The sequence below is a fragment of the Coenobita brevimanus genome, chromosome 67 (assembly GCF_032717465.1).
Source record: "Coenobita brevimanus isolate Jiangsu-jjx chromosome 67, ASM3271746v2, whole genome shotgun sequence".
Taxonomy (NCBI): domain Eukaryota; kingdom Metazoa; phylum Arthropoda; class Malacostraca; order Decapoda; family Coenobitidae; genus Coenobita; species Coenobita brevimanus.
This window is the reverse complement of record NC_137020.1, coordinates 12,794,199-12,814,877: the sequence shown is the minus strand read 5'-3', so window position 1 is coordinate 12,814,877 and position 20,679 is coordinate 12,794,199. Positions and strand designations below refer to the sequence as shown.

The 20,679-nt window shown below is 44.3% G+C and overlaps 1 protein-coding gene across 1 annotated transcript; it reads left to right on the top strand.

Annotated features, from left to right (window-relative positions):
- The first annotated feature begins 15,992 nt into the window (after nt 1-15,992).
- LOC145405556 (uncharacterized) lies at nt 15,993-17,256 on the top strand. The gene is made up of 2 exons (XM_080276893.1): nt 15,993-16,207; nt 16,665-17,256. Exons 1-2 carry the CDS (start codon nt 15,993-15,995, stop codon nt 17,254-17,256), a joined length of 807 nt encoding a protein of 268 aa, XP_080133019.1.
- Nucleotides 17,257-20,679: the final 3,423 nt, after the last annotated feature.

The window sequence follows — 20,679 nt, the reverse complement described above, 5'->3', positions numbered from 1 at the left end:
CAACAACCAATTTAGTGGTATTTAGAAGTTGTCTTATTGATGAGAATCGGCTGATGTCAATTACTTTTGGCTCAGGTACTGGAAAAAGGAATAAGCTGATGTGAAAAATGTTGAGTAATTCTGGTAAACAAATCGAAGCCCTCTTTATGGGCACCAAAATGTGAGAAATGTTTAATGTATCCAAGTTGGTATCCCTGCCGGGAGACCGCTAAGCAAGAATTTTCTCGGTACACAACTCGTAGGTCGTTACTCTTCTTTAAAGTTGTCTAAGTAAATCAAACAAGTCTCATAGAGTTAGGTGAAACGTAAATTAAATTTAACTCACCTACAATACTATCTTCTAATCTATCTCTTCGCTAATCCCCCCTTGAATTGGCCAATTCGTAAAGGTTACTTAGCTATATGAAGAGGGAGTGATCGTTAACCGATGACGATGAGGCTGCCTGGTATAGTTGCTTGGGGAAGCAAGCGTCCTTATGGTGTGTATATACAACCTTGCTAACTCCACGAGAGCTAGGAGCAGAGTCTTAACTCCACGAGAGCTAGGAGCAGAGTGCGTGAACGCGGCAAGCCCCAACACTTCATAGAATTGTGGGTTGCCAACTCTTATTTAATTACGGTACTAAATACAGTTATCATTTCGCACTCGATCCATACGTGTCACTCCACACATACTCCTCAGACACCTCATCTCCATTACATTCAAACTTTTCCTCTCTGCTGCACGCATATTCCATGTTTCAGCCCCATATAATGCAGTTGGTACCACAACACCCTCATACAGCCTTCGCTTTACATCCATTCTAAGCTAACGACATCTAAACACACTTTTTCATTCCTCCCAGCACCATACCTACTTCATTCATTCTAAACTTCACTTCTGCATCTATTCTTCCATCCACAGCAACATGAGACCCTAAATATTTAACCCGCGGCGTCCCATCGACGTGAATTACGTCCACACGTTTTGTCACTGCCAATCCCGTCGACGTTCATAAACACGAATCAATTGCAAGGTCCCTAATTTGCACAATTTTCAATTTTCGTGAGTGATTTTTGGTACGTATACATGGGACACCTTCCTCTACAAGATGCCAGGCAGGGACAATGCCTTACCCAGCATGACCTCCCCCCCCCCCGCACACGATCATCTCAGCAATTCACCTGTTATCAGTGGCCTGGCCAGTAAAGCCATGTCATGCCACGGTACGAAATTTAGGGCCAGAGTGATTCCCCAATTGATGACAATGTGGAGGACAAACTTTACATAGCATTAGAGGAAGAAACAGTCAGAAATGATGATCAGGTAACGTGGCAAAAAAAGGTCAGGTATGGTGATGAGTTAGTGAGTGAAACAATGCTTATAATGCCTATGTTACTGTTTGAAAACCAATATACTCTCGTACTACATATAAATTCGTACCAAGTAAATAAATAAATACCGTTTATGAGTGGTGTGAAATAGTTACCCTCCCAGAGAACTCGTTTTCTTTGGTGCCAGCCTGTTAGAAAACCCAGTAAGGTAAGGAGGTACTGCTACCTGGATCGAGTATTTTAAACCTCAAGTGAGCGATTTCCCTATGAATTTTCGATGTTTCTCACCAAAAGCGGAGGTTTGAGCCAAAAAATTTTTTTTTTCCAAAAGTGGTCGGGATTGGGGGGAGTTAGTGGTGGAAAAGTGGTCGGGATAGGGCGGGTTAAAACACTCTACCTCCTCAAGCAACACACCATTCAGAACTATATTCTTCCTCCTACCATCTACCAACCCCATACACTTCATCACTATTCTCTTATTCTCATTTACTTTCAATTTCCTCCTATCACACACCCTTCCAAACTCCTCTTCCAACTGTCTCAATCTATCTTCTGAATCAGCCACCAGTGCAGTATCATCTGCAAACAGCAGCTGCTTCAGATTCCACTCTCCACCATCAACATTCACCAGACTCAGACCTCCACGTAAATCTCTTGCATTCACCTCTCTTACAACACCATCCATATAAATATTAAACAACCAAGGCGACATCACACATCCCTGTCGCAGTCCCACTCCCGCAGGAAACCAATCACTCACAGCATTTCCCACTCTTACACACGCTCTACTATTTACATAAAAACTTTTCACCCCTTTTAGTAACCTACCATCAAGTCCATACAATCTTAAAACAGTCGACACAGCCTCCCTATCGATTCTATCATATGCTTTCTCTAAATCCATGAATGCCCAAAACACATCCTTGCCTTTCGCTAAATACTTTTCACACATTTGTCTCACAGCAAACATATAATAATAATAATAATAATAATAATAATAATAAAAATAAAAATATAATAATAATAATAATAATAATAATAATAATAAAAGTAATGATAATTCAGTAATAATAATAATAATAATTCATCCAGCCATCACCCAATCCTACGTTGCCGCATGAGGAGCGTAGGAGCCTGGGGCTAGGCAGTTGGTCCTGACATTTAAGATGAGAGAGACCAGCCTCACTCATCCCTGAGTGACATTACCTGGGCAATCAACGCCAACCACCCCTTGGATATAAACCTTCACCGGCTCAATCCGATTGGAGCGCCGTAATTACCCACTAAAGCAGCAGGCGCCAAAATTTAGTTATATGGTTACCACCCAGCGTAGTAAATGGTTTCTGGGTGTACAGGAAACCATTTGGCTTGTCACTCAGTGTAGAGTCACCCACAGGCAGAAGGAAGAGGAAAGAATGAAGGAATGAAAGACAGAAGAGGGAGTGTAAAGTCACCCACAGGAAGAAAGACGAGGAAAGAAAGACAGAAGATGGAAGGAAAGAAGGATAGAGGAGAGGACAGGGCAGACACCTGAGAGCAGCGTTACATTGAGTGAGTGGATGGTGGGCGCCCCTACCTACCAAATAATAGTAATAATAATAATAATAATAATAATAATAATAATAACCTACAACTACGAATCTGATTATATACACCATTATTTCTCACAGATTTTTCGAAGAACTTAATATTCCAGTAAGATTATGTTACCTTCTGAGTTCATGCGAAGATTCAGACACGTAAACTCTTCAACACTCCTTTCACTTTAACTTGGCCCAGATTTTCGTCCTTTTGCAGCCTATTTCACGTAGCTCAGCAATGTTTAAGAATATACTAAGACTATTCTTTCCACAACTTCTTCGTGACTAGCATTAATATTTAGCGTTAATTTACTGCTACAGCTCAGCCTCCAAGATGGAATGACATAGCTATACTCATTTTACTCTTACATGGCAATTTTAGGCCATGTAAGAGTAAAATGAGTATAGCTATGTCATTCCAACGACTTACTTTACAAATACCATTAATTCTCACCGATCTTCCGGAGATGCTTCTGCCCCAGCACGATTTTTCTGAGCAAGATTTACGAAAGCGAGACTTTCACACCTTTTGAGAGCAAGATTTGCGAGAGCAAGGCTTTCACACCTTTCGAGAGCAAGATTTACGAAAGCGAGACTTTCACACCTTCTGAGAGCAAGACTTGCGAGAACGAGGCTTTAACACCTTTAGAGAGCAAGATTTACGAGACTTTTGATCTCTGGGTGTAACTATTTCTCTACCCCTGCCCTTATCTCTTGACAAAACACTGATTATCTGTGCCATTATCAACACTATTGTTTGGGCTAGTGATTTGCGGTAATTCAATTAACAATGTGATCTGATTTTCCGTATCTCTCTCTCTCTCTCTCTCTCTCTCTCTCTCTCTCTCTGTACTTAGGGTTCCAGCTAAACATGTCCCTATTCAGCAACGATTCCTCTCGTGCATCTCCTTTAAATGCTCCACCAGACTCCCGCATTATACCTCCTAAGATATACTTCCTCCTGGTTCTCGGCCCACTTCTCCTTCGTCCCTCAAACTGGTAGAAATGCTAAAAACACCACCACCACCACCACTACTATCGCAACCACCACCAAAACCACTTTCCCTTATATAAATCACCCTTCCTCATAGATCCGCCGTTATTTCTCAGCCACCTCTTCTGGCCTGAAACCGGAATTCACTTTTACAGACCCCGCCATCTCCAACCACCACCACCACCACAGAGGCCCTAGAACCCCAACGCAGCAGCAAATGCACTCTTATCATGGGCGATATCTTGGTTATCGCTGTAATCATCTTTATATATGCCTGTTATATGCAGCTGATTCTGGGCATGAAGTTATAGTGTTAGCGAATTAATTAACCCGTCTCGTGGTCTCAGATATAAAATAGACTTGTAATCACAGTGAATGGATTGATGGCTAAAAATTTTTTGGTCCCAGATGTCCTCCCTGAGAGAGAGAGAGAGAGAGAGAGAGAGAGAATCGACTTCCATCCAAGGACGTACTTCACTTTTATTCTTGCTATATTCGGACGATTTTACTCAGCTTTGGAGACTTACCACGATGGAGGGGTTAGATACAGCCTTCACTAAGCCTTTCACTCCCAGCTGCCCGCACTTCAGGTGTAATATAGTTTGGAGGTGGGAAGAATTAATCAAAAAGAAAAGACAGGAGGAGGAGGATTAGAAAGTCTTAATTAACCCCTCTTCTACGACATACCCTCACTCTCCCTCCCTCTCTTCCCCCCCCTCTCTCTCTCCCTCTCTCTCTCTCTCTCTCCCTCTCTCTCTCTCTCTCTCTCTCTCTCTCTCTCTCTCTCTCTCTCTCTCTCTCTCTCTCTCTCTCTCTCTCTCTCTCTCTCTCTCTCTCTCTCTCTCTCTCTCTCTCTCTCTCTCAAACCGTCGGGAGGTAGCAAAAACCAAGGAGACGCCATCATACAGAAAGGGTTTACGACTGTGATGCATTCATTGCAATATTTTAACTAGTGAAGTATTTGTGTATTTAGCTTTAGGAATATTTATAGGTTAAGATGTTTTTATACTACAAAAAAAAAAATATATATACATGTATAAGTCTCTTTCCTTTCAACCTGAGACACACACACACACACACACACACACACACACACACACACACACACACACACACACACACACACACACACACACACACACACACACTGGATTTACAAACATAATGATGGATCCCTCCTCTCCTTTCCTCATTCATCCCACATAACCATATAAAAACCTCCAACAAAAATTTCTCTCATAACCAAGATTTATTTTTGTAAGATGAATAAGAGACACAGGGACACTCTGATCTTTCCCTCTATCTTCGTACTGCAATAAATAAATAATAGTTACACCATGGAAATGGATTGTGAATAGATCTTTTCCACGTGACGTCACGGGTCATGTGATTATTTTTACATCGCCATACTGGACGGCAAATTGTCGGACGTCTAGAGAAAGAGAGTTACAGATTCCACAATGGTATTCCACTGTTGTGCCTTCGGCTGTAAGACATGGCAGAAAAGTGGAAGCGGGGTAAACTTCTTCCGGTTTCCAGCCAATGAGGAAAGGCAACAGAAGTGGATAGCTGCCGTGAAGAGGGAGAATTGGCAGCCGACGGCCTACACCCGACTCTGTAGCAGCCATTTCATATCAGGTGAGCCACCCCCCACCCCCTCCAACCCCACCCCCATCCCCCCCACCGCCACCCTATCACCTCACACACATCCCCACCTCACCTACACACCCACACCTCCCACCCACTGCCACCCCAACTCCCCCACGGCCACCCCGACCCCCCCTGCCTTCCTCCCCACCACCGTCCCCCACCACCCCTCACTCCGACCCCTCAATAACCCCCTACCCTCACTTTCGAACCCCCACTCCCCACTCTCGAATCCCCACCCCCCCAAACCCTAGGCCCCCCAGCTCCCCTCCACAAGCCCTCCAGCCCCCCACAATACTCCCCACCACCACCCAACCCCCTTCTGCTCCACCCCCTACCCATCCCACCCCTTACCACCCATCCCCAACACTCCCTCACACCCTCATCCCCCACCCACTACACCCCACCCCAAACCAAACCTAATCCCAGCCCCCCACCCTCCCTCCACCTCCTTCCCCACTCCCACACCCCCAACCTCCCTCCACCTCCTTCCCCCACTCCCACGCCCCAACCCTATGCTCATTCATCAATTACTCCTTTCCCAGTCAGCGTATACAATCCTCCCCCCCCCCCTTGGCCCCTTGTCAATAATTTACTGATTTCCAAGACGATTTACATGTATTATATGTCAGTTCCAGCTAAATATATTACACATATTTACCTGGAGTGATGCCCTGGTGAACTTTCATGGGGTGTTCACCAAATAGTGATAGAGATCGCCATATCTGAGATCTGTTCTCGGTCCCCAGTACTTGAAACGGGTGAATTTCTCCCTAGATATGGTGTAAGAGTCAAGCCTCAAACACTTTATCTTGTTCCTGTACAGATCTTGGTGGTGTTGATCCAGATTTCTGCATATATCAGACAGTTCAGTTTCTGACAGCCCAGTCTGGAGAGCCATTACTGCGAGGAGTTTGCCGTCCAATATGGAGTCGTAAACAAAACCACGCAATTTTTGTGACGTCACTGGAAAAGGTCTATAGGAAGCAGGTTTCATGCTACCAGGTTACCGGCTTCCTGGGATACCAACTCCAGCAATCATGAAACATCATTTCTGTCATATTTTATTTTATTGCTAATTCGTTATAATATTAAAGGCTATATATATATATACAGTATATATATATATATATATATATATATATATATATATATATATATATATATATATATATATATATATATATATATATATATATATATATATATATATTATATATATATATAAAATAGGCTACAGTAAACGGTAAATAACCTACCTTCACACTTCATTGTTTTGGCTGTATGTTCCCAGCATTGGTCAACGATGTTTCTATTTTCATGTCTTTTGTCGCTCTTGTCCCATACTGAGGGCTGCTCAAGCACACAAGCAATTAAGACTTCAGCGTCCACCATAGTAAGCAGTAAACCACAGGCACAGAGTCAGAAGTTCCACGTCTATCCGCGCTGGCAAAGCAGGAAAGAATGGCCAGTTAATTCCAGTAAACTTGTCAGCGCGGGTAGCCAGCGCCGACAAAATTGAACCTGCTTCTACTGTGTCTGGCCACACTTAATAATATGGGTATATCATGGCGCTTGTCGGCGGCGATAGGCGCTGGTAAGTAGTAACCTGTTAACCTTCTTTCTTTGTGTACATACCCTTATTCCTTAAATTATTTAGACAATTTTTTTCTGAAGTAAGAGAAGTTGCTGCTTAGAGGACTTTACTGCTGAGCCCCAGGCAATGTAGCAATATTGTAGACAGGGGTAAATGAAACTGTAACTTCAAATTTTAAATACATCTTTAGTTAAGTTGTTTTTCATCATGTAAATTATTCCAGTTGATCTGGCTAATTTATCTCAAGTGATATGTACAGTATGTGATCTTTCCAGGATAACTTTTCATCATTAGTAACACCGACGAATTTCGTGTAGGTACATCTTTCGAGTACATTTTTTCCTATTCTGATGTCAATGTTTTGGTTATAGTGCTAATATTATATAATGGATTTTCATAGCATTAAGAGATAATGTATTTGCTAAGAGCCATGTAGAAATAGTATTCAGCACGATATTCATAGTACATTCTACAGTTACTAAATCTGAATCAGAGTGCAACACATTGATGTCATTAGCATATAAAACAAACTTCAAAATACTTGATGAATTGACAAAGTCATTAATATATATAAGAGAGAGCAATGGCCCCAAGACTGAGCCCTGAGGTACACCTGTTAATACAACTTAGTTACTGGATCTGATTCTGTTAACATTAGTAAACTGATGTATCTCAGATAAATAGCTACGAAACCAGGACAATTCTCCAGTTCTTACTCCATAATGTTCTAATTTACGAATCAAGATGTCATGATTAATAGTATCAATTTTTTTTTTTTAATCTAGGAAAACATCCACCACAAATTTCCCTTGGTCGTAATTTAGCATGACATTAGTAATTTTATAATTGCTGTTTGTGGGGAATAATTCTTTTTAAAACCAAACTGGCATTCGGTCAATACATTGTTAGCCTCTAGAAACACCAACAGTCGATCATACATTGCTTCTTCTATTATTTTACTTATCGTTCAAAGTATTGATATTGGTCGGCAAAATGACGCTTGAAGAGGATCACCATCTTTGTGGACTGATATTATTTTCGTCACTTTCAAGTCATCTGTAAATGTTCCATTACGAAAAGAGAGATTGATCAGCTCTGATATCACACGAGCCAGGACAAAAATTGTTTGCTTTATTAATTTAATACGTATTTTGTCATGCCCGGACTAGATTCCTTCGAAGTCGTAACTATAATCAGCTACTTCCACTGGTGTTGTTGGGGATAACGGAAAGTTAGGGTAGTTACCATTCAAATACTGTATTGGTGAAAGAAGTTGGGAGACTGTTTTCTAACTTTTTACCAACGATAGAAAAACAGGTGTTTAAGTAATTGCATACTTTATAAGGGTCGGATTCCAGCTGGTCTGTAATCATTAATTTTTCATTATTGATTATTTTATTATGAGATTTCTGCATCAACTCATTAATAACTCCCCATACAGCTTTGCTATTACCAAAGACTAATGGCAATTTAGTTTTGTAGTAGTTCCGTTTGGCATTGTTTAGTTTAATTTTTTACCCTATTTCTGTATTTTCTGTATTGTTCTCCATAGGTTATAGGTTTCCCTCTTAATGCCAGGGACAGGGATAGGGGCAGGGACAGGGGCAAAGATAGGGACAGGGACTGGAAGAGGACCAGGGACAGGGACAGGACCATGGACAGAGGCAGGAACAGGGACAGGGGCAAGAACAGGGACAGGGGCAGGAACAGGAGCTGGGACAGGGGCAGGAACATAGGCAGGGACAGAAGCAGGGACGGAGGCAGGGACAGAGGCAGGGACAGAGGCAAGGACAGAGACAGGGACAGGGGCAGGAACATAGGCAGGGACAGAAGCAGGGACAGGGGCAGGAACAGAAGCAGGGACAGAGGCAGGGACAGAGGCAGGGACAGGGGCAAGGACATGGACAGAGACAAGAGCAGGGACAGGTGCAGGGACAGAGGCAGGGACAGGGACAGGAACATAGGCAGGGACAGAAGCAGGGACAGGGGCAGGAACAGAAGCAGGGACAGAAGCAGGGACAGGGGCAGGAACAGGAACATCGGTAGGGGCAGGGAGAGGGACAACGACATCAGTAGGGGCGGGGACAGGGTCAAGGACATTAGTAAGGGCAGGAACAGGGACATCAGTAGGGACAGGGACAGGAACATTGGTGGGGGTAAGGATAAGGGCAGGGGCAGGAACAGGAACAGGAACAGAAGCAGGGACAGGGGCAGGGACAGGGGCAGGGACAGAAGCAGGGACAGGAGCTGGAATAGGAACAGGAACATCGGTAGGGGCAGGGACATTGGTAGGGGCAGGAACAGGGACATCAGTAGGGACAGGGACAGGAACATTGGTGGGGGCAAGGACAAGGGCAGGGACAGGGACAGGGACAGGGACAGTTTTTCATGTCTGTCTGTCTGTCTCTCTGTCTCTGTCTCTGTCTCTGTCTCTGTCTCTCTCTCTCTCTCTCTCTCTCTCTCTCTCTCTCTCCCACACACACATCCTTGCTCCTGCCTTGTTAATATGGCCTCTTATCAACCATTCAGATTTTTCTTCCTCTAGTTCTGTTTCCTCCTTGTTCTCCTCCTCCACCCCCTCCTGCTCTTCCTCCGTCTCCTTCTCCTTGCCCCTATCCTTCCCTCTTCCTTCTCCCTCTCCCCCTCCTCCTCATCATCATTATCATCACTATTATTATTCTCTCTCTCTCTCTCTCTCTCTCTCTCTCTCTCTCTCACACACACACACACACACACACACACACACACACACACACAATGACTGCTTATCGGTCTGTCTGTCTGTCTATCTGTCTGTCTGTCTCTCTGTCTCTCTTTCCCTGTCTGTCTGTCTGTCTGTCTGTCTGTCTCTCTCTCTCTCTCTCTCTCTCTCTCTCTCTCTCTCTCTCTCTCTCTCTCTCTCTCCCCATTTATCAGTATTTATTTCTCACAATATATGCTGTCGCTTCCTCTTCCTATCTATCTATCCATCTATCTATCTATCTATCACTGCTTGTCTAGTATACCTATCTCTCTATCTGTATATCTATCTATCTGCTGTAACTCTCTAACTACCATACCTTCAAATCTTCCTTATCTATCGATCTATTTTGTAATCAAACTGTTACATCTGTTTACCTACTGTTTATCTATCAGTCTGCAGTATCTATCAATGTTTTATCAATCTATCCATTGTTTATCAGTCTGCATTACTTGTCTGTTATTTATCTATCTATCGTCTATCTATTGATTTATCTATGTAACGTCTATCTAGCTGTGTATTTTCTGCCTCTCTGCCTATCAATCTGCAGTGTCTATTTACCTGTCTACTATCTAGCTATCTACGTACAGAAAAAGAAAAAATCAAATTTAATTTCACAAGCAAAATAATATTATATAGAAAAGACGATATATAGTATGAAAAAATTCCAGAGAGAAAAATAGAGAATATGAGAGAGGAAAATGTGAGAGAGAAAACAGTGAGATAGGAGGAGGGGAAGGACTGAAAATAATGATATATGATAGCTGGATGGAAGGAGAGAGAGAGAGAGAGAGGGAGAGAGAGAGTTACATAGTTACATAGATACTCAAACCACACAGACCTTACGAGGTGGTTCGGCCTTAATACTAATATGCCTTAATACTATTACAGCGCATAGGAGCAGGAGAAGAGGATAGCACAGCAGAAGGCTCTCTCCCCCCACCCTCCAGACCCTCCGGCATTTGCCATACAAGAAACAAGAGAAGAAGTAATACCTTGCAGGAATGTAAACCCTGAACGAATTTTATAGGATCGGCAGAAAGTAGAATAATATGGAAAAGGAAAATGTAGGCATACAGCCACATATTTACTCAATGCATGCAGTTTTTTATATATATATAAAAAAAAATTAAAAGAATGTTTATTTATTACATTTACCCTAAAGTATTGTCTGTGTTGATTACTAGTATAGGTGTATTGTGTCTAATAAATAGATGATAGTAGACGCGAATATGCAATAATTGCTCCATCCTAACTAAACAATACCAATTGCGTCGAGATACATGTCCAGTCTCATTTTAAATATATATATAGTACTACTTTCAGTCACATTCCCAGGGAGTTTATTCCACTCGCTTACCTCAGAGTAATGAAGAAGTTTTTGGTTGCATGAAGATTAGCCCTCCTTACTTTCAACTTTATACCATTTCCTCGAGCTACAATGTCAGCAATTACTGTGAATAGCTTGCTTGAATCAATATTACTAAAGCCTTTTAGAATATTAAAACATTCAGTCAGCTGTCCCCTGAGTCTCCGTTTTCTAAGAGAGAATAGGTTTAATTCCCTGAGTCTCTCGAGATATGGTTTATTCCTCAGGGACGGGATTAACTTGGTAGCCCTACACTGGACCGCTTCGAGTATTTCTATATTTTTAACTAGGTGAGGCACCCAAAACTGCACTACAAACATGTTTTCGTATAGGGGGATTACAATATCTTTGCTTTTATATGTAAAATGTCTTTTGATGAAGCCTAGGGCCCTGTTGGCATTAATGGCGGCAGATATACATTGATTTGAACATTTTAGGTCGTCTGAAATTAGTATGCCTAGATCCTTAACTAGTGACGACTTGCTAATGATTTGGCCCATCATTTCATAATCATACCTTTTGTTTTTCTTCCCACATTGCAGTACCTGACATTTACTTACACTGAAGGGCATTTACCATTTTTCTGACCAGCTGACAATTATGTTAAGGTCATTTTGAAGGCTAATTCTGTCTTCTTCAGTTAATATAGTGTTGCCAATTTTTGTATCGTCCGCAAATTTAGAAATGAAGTTGTTTAGGCCAACATCGATATCGTTAATATATATAATAAATAGGACTGGTCCCAACACCGATCCCTTAGGAACACCACTGGTCACTGGAGCTCAGTCTGACTCCGCTCCATTTATAATGACTCGTTGCTTTCACTCATTTAACCAGCAACGTATCCACTTATGAATATTTCTGTCAGTTCCAAGTGATCTTACTTTTGTCATTAGTTTATCATGCGGCACTTTGTCAAAAGCTTTCTGGAAATCTAAGTAGTTTATATCAAGAGATCTGGTACAATCATTCATTTTAAAAAGTGTATCTTAAAACTCAATTACATTTGTCACGCATGATCTCAGCATTCTAAAGCCATGCTGGCTGTTCCTAATTACGTTACTAGTTTCTAGAAACTCAACTATCCTATCTCTGATTAATGATTCGAGGATCTTTCCCAAGACAGAGGTTAGGCTAATTGGTCTATAATTACCTGGTTGATTTCTACTGCCCTTTTTATATATAGGAGTCATGTTAGCCAGTCTCCAGTCTGCTGGAACCTTTCCTTGTTGTAGGGACTTGTTAAAGATAGATGTTAGAGGACTGCATATTACATCCATCACATTTTTCAGTATTTTAGGGTAGAAATTGACTGAGCCGGGAGTCTTCTTACTGTTCATTTTATATAGTTTATTTCTCACTTCATTACTGTTAATATGCATATCACTTAGTGAATTTTGGATTGACATTTGATGCTCTACGATGGTGTCATTGGCGTCTACTGTGAAAACTGAACTTAAAAACTTATTTAAAGCAGAGGCAATTTCCTTATCGTCCGAGATAAGAGCACCCTCGTCGCTGATAAGTGGATCAATCCCTACCTTGAGCCTCTTATTGCCGTTAATGTACTCATAAAAAAGCTTAGGATCCGTAGAACTTGTTATTGCTATATCAATTTCAAACTGTCATTTAGCTGTTCTAATGACTTTTTTTTTTCTTTTCTTCTACTACTAATGTATTGCCTTGTGACTATTTCACTAGTGTGACTTTTAAGCAATGTGTGGAGAAGGTTTCTTTCTTTAACTGCTCTGCTAATATCTGCATTAAACCACGCTGGTTTGTTTCTACCCTTGTTTTGTCTAGATTTCATTGGCACATACATGTTTTGAGCGATCATGCATACAGTACGTGCTTAAATTCTGCGCACATTTCGTTTACATCATCAATTCTTTCTATGTGTTAAGATAGAATACTCAGGGCGTCCCTTAGGCAGTTAAAATCTGCGTTTTTATAGTCCAGCATCTTAGTTTTACTTGTACACTCATTATGTGAGCAGTTCATGGAAAATCTCATGAGATTATGATCGCTAAATGCTAGATGTTCACCCACAGTGAGGCTTGAGACCATATCTTCATTTGTAGTGATAACAAGATCTAAGATGTTGCCCTGTCTTGTCGGTTCCGTGAATATTGAAATAAAAAGTTATTCTTAATGAAATCCGTCATCCTTTTGTCATTACTACTGCTACTCGTAACTGTATTCCAGTTTACTGACGGCAGGTTGAAATGGCCGGTAATCAACGTTTCGTCCCCATCGAGAACTTCCTGCAAGGTACTGTATAGTTCCGTGTCTTCCTCTAGAGTATGAGTGGGATGACAGTAGACTGTAACAATATTTGTATTCATATATCTTAAAAGTAATTTGACACAGACCAATTCGGTGTTCTGTCCACTTAAGGTTACCTCTTTTGGGTTTAAGTGATTTTTTTTTTACATATATCCCAACACCACCTCTTAGGCGTGCATTTTCTCTGCATTTATAACGAAATTTATACTAGTCTAACTGGTATTCAGATAAATCTCTATTACCTATATCACGATGCCTTTCTGTTACGGGTATTATATGAAAATATTCCACATTTAGAAGGATTTGAGTTCATTAAACTTGTTTCTAAGACTGCGAGCATTGACTGATAATACTTTAATTTGCTCTGCGGTTGGCTCTGACTGTAGGGCTAATCCGGATACACCTCCCCTGGAATTTAGATTTAGTTTCCCTGGGTCAGTGAAGGAGTGGATAGGGAGGGAGAGGAAGGGGAGGGTGGCTGCGCGACTGTGGGATTAGGGGAGAGAGAGAGAGAGAGAGAGAGAGAGGGACAAAGACAGACAGACAGACAGACAGACAGACAAACATGTTTATATAGCTGCATACTGTAGTTACATATAGTATTGCGTTATATTCTGTTATAACATAAGGGTTGGGTTGGGTGGGGTGGACTGGGGTAAGGGTGGGTTGTATGGGGTGGACTGGGGTAAGGGTGGAGTGTTCGGTGGACTGGGGTATGGGAGGGTTGTGTGGGATGGACTGGGGAAAGGGTGGGGTTGGGTGGGGTGGACTGGGGTATGGGTGGGGTTGGGTGGGGTGACTGGGGTATGGGTGGGATTGGGTAGGGTGGACTGGGGTATGGGTGGGGTGGACTGGGGTAAGGATGGCGTTGGGTGGGGTGGACTGGGGTAAGGATGGGGTTGGGTGGGGTGGATTGGGGTATGGGTGGGGTGGATTGGGGTATGGGTGGGGTTGAGTGGGGTGAACTGGGGTAAGGGTGAGGTTGGGTTGGGTGGACTGGGGTAAGGGTGGGATTGGATGAGGTGGACAGGGGTAAGGGTGAGGTTAGGTGGGGTGCACTGGGGTAAGGGTGGGGTTGGATGAGGTGGACTGGGGTAAGGGTGAGGTTGGGTGCGGTGAACTGAGGTTCGGTGTGGTGGACTGGGGTGAGGTGGGGTTGGGAGAGGTGGCCTGGGGTAAGCGTGAGGGAAGATGAGGTTGACTGAGGTAAGGGTGGGGTGGATAGGGTGGACTAGGGTAAGAGTGTGTTTGGGTGGGGTGGACTGGGGTAAGGGTGGGGTTGGATGGATTGAATTGGTGTAAGGGTAGGGGTGGATCAGGTGGATTGGGGTATATAAATAGATAGATAGGTTGGTCAATACACAGATAGGTAGATAGATAAAGTCGGTAATTAATTTTCGAAGTTTTATTATACAAAAAAACTGATAATTTAGGAATCATTTACTCTGAGTTTTGAGAAGGATTTAGAGAGAGAGAGAGAGAGAGAGAGAGAGAGAGAGAGAGGACTAGCATGCGTGGTGTATATTACACCATGAAGTATTTTCCCTCGCATTTCATCTACACACGTGGTTTTCTTCCCTCGTGTCTTTTTCCTCATTTCACCTGCACACTTGGTTTCCTTCCCTCATGGCTTTTTCCACACCTTGTTCTCGGAATCAGCATCGCTATTGGTGCCACTACCAACAGAATTCAATTTCTCTTCCCACCTCACCTATAGTGGTGCCTAAACCAATCAATTTTGAATATTCAGGCGACTTTGGCTTACCATTGCTCTGCCCACCTCATTAGGGGGCTTAAAACCGAGCGGGCGATCTAGCTCCGGCCTTCTTTCTGCTCCCATCTTCACCCAGTTACTACCTGCTTTGCTCTCCATCTCTCCTGGTAAAATCTGGCCACATGGTACAACTTCACATATATAATACACATAAACACATCAGCTCAGCACTCCCGCTTCTCACTAAATTCATTACTCATATTTGTAGTAATCTACACATGCTGTAATGTAATGACCTTGTACTATTTTGAAATCATGCAGTAACCCTGTATTGCTCCAAGTCAATAATCACTCCCCTGTCTCTTTCTTCCTAGGACACTTGTTTTTATCTATCCTTACCATTTGCCTTGGTGTAGCCCCTAGTAAAATATCCCCACAACTAAAATGCTACAGTGGTGACTTCCTATAGCGTATAAAGTACATGGAGACCTTACCACACATCCGTCTATCCCTTCCTACATTCTCATATGATATTAACACGTGGTTTACACAAGTTGATGCCGCTTTGCCTGATGATACCAGTGATGATGACAAATTCAGAGCAGTTGTCTGCACTCTCCCAACTCAAGTAGCGGCCCTTGTACAGGACGTACTCCTCAAACCACCTACAGGGCACAAATATAAAACCCTGAAGGAGAGAGTCTGCTGTGGGCCCTAGGCAAATCAAAGCAGGCACTGCTAATGGAGCTGGATGCAATTCACTCCCAACAGCAGCGTCCCTCGGCCCTCCTTGCCCATATTCAAGCCACTCTCACGGCAGCTGGGGCCACCTTATCAGATGACCTCCTCCAGCATCGAATCCTCCAGCATTCACCTAGCATTCCTGGGCCCTGACACATCCCTTGCTGAGTTCATCGAGAGGGCGGACACTCTTTACGAAACTGAACAGCATTACCCAACTACCCAGTAAGTGCACACTCCTCTCTTTCCCCTGTTCTAGCCCCCAGTGCTACCCCTAGTGAAACAGCGGTGTCAGTGAACAGTGTTGCGAACAAAAACGGTTCCATGTCAGAGCTGTGTGCCTTGTTAACAAATAGAATAGACAAGCTGGAAAGTAAAATAAATGGCTTCACCACTCAAACCCCCAGTGTGCAAATCATTCCCCAGCCCCTCAGTGTTCCAACAGTGTCCCCCCAGTGAACCGTGGTTGTAATGCTAATCCCCAAACAGCAAGGGACGATTTTGTGTTGTGTTCATATCGCAAGTGCTTTGGCATGGAAGGCAGATGATGTGCACCACCCTGAATATTCTCAGGAAATGCATATGGTGGGAGACAGTCCCCAGTAGTGTCTCCCGCCACACACACCAAATGCCCCGTCATTATCAGCACACCCAAAGTCACACCACATTCCAATGGTTCCAGGGAACTGCTATGGGTTAAAGACGCCATCTCAGGCACAAAATACCTTATTGACACTGGAGCCGCATTCAGTATGCTCCCTCCTACCTCTGACCACAAAACAGCTCAGCAACCCGTATTTGACCTGATAGCAGCAAACAGCACCCCCATAGCCACATACAGCACAGAACCCCGTCACGTGGCACTCGCCCAATCGGTGTCATTTACTTGGCCATTCCTCGTTGCAGACGTTAATCACCCCATTATTGGTGTCGATTTCCTGGAGGCACATGACTTGCTCGTGGATACCAGAGGACGGAATCTATATCACAGACCCTCAAACTCATCCACCAAAGTAACCGGGTGTGCTGGTAATCCTCCGCTCATTACACACCTTCACCAGAAATCCTCATACAATTCCATACTACGCCAGTTTCCCCGCTTGACCTCTCACTCGCCCAACAGTGGTCATACAGACCATGGTGTAGAGCACTACATCATCACCTCCGGACTGCCCTGTTTTGCCCGTCCCAGACGCCTTCCCCCAGAACGTCGTCAGGCAGTGGAAAAGGAATTTCAAGCAATGCTTGATGAGGGCATCATTCGGCCATCATGAAGCTGCTGGGCATCCCATCTACACATGGTACCGAAGGAACAGCAGGGTGAGTGGAGAGCATGTGGGGACTACAGGGCATTGAATGCAATGACAGTTCCCGATAGATACCCCATTCCCCACATCCAGGATTTCCACCACCAAGTACATGGCCGTTGTGTATTTTCCAAGATTGATTTAGTCAGGATGTTCCACCAAATCCTTGTGGCAGAGAAGGACATCCTCAAGACGGCAGTAACCACCCCCTTTGGCCTGTTTGAATACACAAAGATGAATTTCGGCCTCAGAAATGCTGCACAAACGTTTAAGAGATTTATGGACCAGGTCGTCAGGGAGCTAGATTTCGTCATGGTGTACATCGATGACATCCTCATCGCTTCTGATTCCCATGAGCAGCACAAAACACACCTCCAAATGCTGTTCCAATGCCTGCAGAACTATGGGCTGCATGTGTACCCAGAGAAGTGTATCCTTGGTGCAGATGAATTGGATTTCTTGGGCCACAGGGTATCCGCCACATGTATCACGCCCCTCCCACAGAAGGTGGATGCCATTAAGGACTTTCCATGCCCAGCTACACCTCGCAGGCTCAGGGAGTTCTTGGGGATGGTTAATTATTATCACAGGTTCCTGAGAAATGCCGCAGCCACACTAGTCCCCCTTAACAATCTCCTGACGGGGACAAAAACGACATCCTCCAAGTCTCTTCAATGGACCACACAGTCAGATCATGCCTTCACCACCCTCAAAAATCACATCGCCACCTCACCCCCCCTAGCATACCCATCACCAGATGCCCCCATCACACTCACCACAGATGCCTCTGCCGAAGCTGTGGGTGCAGTCCTACAACAACAAGTCAATGGTACAAACGTGCCTGTTTCATTCTTCAGCCAGTGCCTTAACTCCCCAGTGCAAATACAGTGCTTTCAACAGGGAGTTGCTGGCTATATATGAGGCAGTCAGACATTTCAGGCATTTTCTGGAAGGCAGAGAATTCACCATCCTCACTGACCATAAGCCCCTTATTTAAGCCATGGCTCAGAAAGGTGAAAATTGATCTTCTCGGGTGGCAAGACAGCTAGTCTTCATTTCAGAGTTTTCCACTGACATCCAGCATATCAGTGGGGACCTGAACAAGATTGCAGATGCCCTGTCCAGTGCAGTTTCAGCTATTGGCCCTACATTACCCCCGCTTGACCATGCAGCCTTGGCCTAGGAGCAGGAGGATGATCAAGAACTCCAAGAATTGCTGCAATCCACGACCTCACTTCAACTGCAACAGTTTTATGTCACCGGGGCCCCCGGAAACTCTGGTGTGACATATCATGCGGGACAGCACAGCCCTATATTCCCCAACGATTCTGAAGGCAAGTTTTAGTCATTACCACGACATGGCACACCCAGGTATTTGTGGCTCGCACAGCCTACTTAGCCAGTGCATGGTATGGCCAGGGATGAGGCGTGACACCATCAACTGGGTCCAAGCATGCGTGGTGTGTCAGTCAGCAAAAGCGCATCACCACACCAAGACACCACTTCAACTGCTGCCCACACCAACTCAGCATTTCCACATGGTCCACACTGATATCCTCGGCCCCCTCCCCGAATCTAGGGGTAACCGCTATATCTTAATGTGTATAGACAGAGCGACAAGGTGGGTCGAGGCCACGCCCATGCTAGATGCTACAACTGACCGTGTGGCATATCAATTCCTGACATCCTGGGTTGCTCGTTTTGGCACCCCGCAGGTCATCATCACAGACCAGGGCCCCCAGTTCGAATCTTGGGCCTGGCAGAACCTAATGGACTTCCTGGGTGCTAAACGCCACAGAACCTCCGCATATCACCCTCAGGCAAACGGGATGATTGAGCGCTGCCATCGTCGCCTGAAGGAAGCACTGAGGGCACTTTCCCACCCAGCGAACTGGGAGGCTGCACTGCCAATCGTCCTCCTAAACTTGAGGGTTACAGAGAAGGAGGACATTGGGAATTCCCCAGCGGAGCTAACTTATGGGGAAGACTTGAGGCTACTGGGGCAGTTCGCCCCACAACCAGGCATGCTGGCCCTGTTGTTCCTCCCAGAGCTCCAGCAGGCAATGCAGGCACTATGACGAGTCCCTCCCCGTTCTCGCCTGCACCAAATGACCTTCATCCCACACTCCCTACCAGACGCCAAACAGGTCTTTGTGAGGAGGGGTCAATGCACATTACCACTCCAAACCCCATACGAAGGCCCATACCCTGTGATCAAAAACTCACACAAGACAGTCACAATTTAACCCGCCCCATCCCGACGTTTTCTGGGCAGTGGTATGCTCCAGTCCCGACATTTTTGGACCTTTTTTTTTTGGCTCAAACATCCGCTTTGGTGTGAAACAACGAAAATTCATAGAGAAATCGCTCACCTGAGGTTTAAAATACTCGATTTAGGTACGAGTACTTCCTTACCTGACTGGGTTTTCTAACAGGCTGGCACCAAAGAAAACGAGTTCTATGGGAGGGTAACTATTTTATCCACTCATAAACAGTATTTATTTATTTACTTGGTACGAAATTATATGTAGTACAAGAGTATATTGGTTTTCAAACAGTAATATAGGTATTATAAGTATTGTATCACTCACTAACTCATCACCATTCATGACCTTTTTTTTCCCACATTACCTGATCATCATTTCTGACTGTTTCTTCCTCTAATGCTATGTAAACTTTGTCCTCCACATTGTCATCGATTGGGGAATCACTCTGGCCCTGAATGTCTTTATTGGCCAGGTCACTGGTAACAGGTGAATTGCCGAGACAATGGCGTGCAGGGGGGGGAGGTTATGCGATGTAAGGCATTGTCTCTGCTTGGCATCTTGTAGAGGAATAGAGGAAGGTGTCCCGTGTATATGTGCCAAAAATCACTCGCGAAATCACTCGAGAAAATTGAAAATTGTGCAAATTAGGGACCTTGCAATGTTGCCGCGTTAATTCACGTCGCCGGGACATGAGTGCACATCATGTGCGGACGTTAATTCACGTCGCTGGGACGGCACGGGTTAAAACAAGGGAAACCATCCACAATCTCTGCAGACAGAGTCAAACCGGCCACACCACAAACCCAGTCACAGACAACACTCCACACGACATCCTCCAACCTTGCCAGCCCACCAACAACATGCCCACAACCAACATCTCATATCCCAGCACCAACACCTACATGCACCGCCCACCCACACACACACACACACACACACACACACACACACACACACACACATCATCCCCTTTGTCAATTCATACTCTCCGCTACCTGTCATCACCACACCCTGACTCAGGCGTCATGCAGACAAGCACACCTCTACCACTGATGCAAACACTCCCTCACCACCACCCACACTACCGTCCTCAAACCCGACCTCCAGCACTAACCCTGCTGCC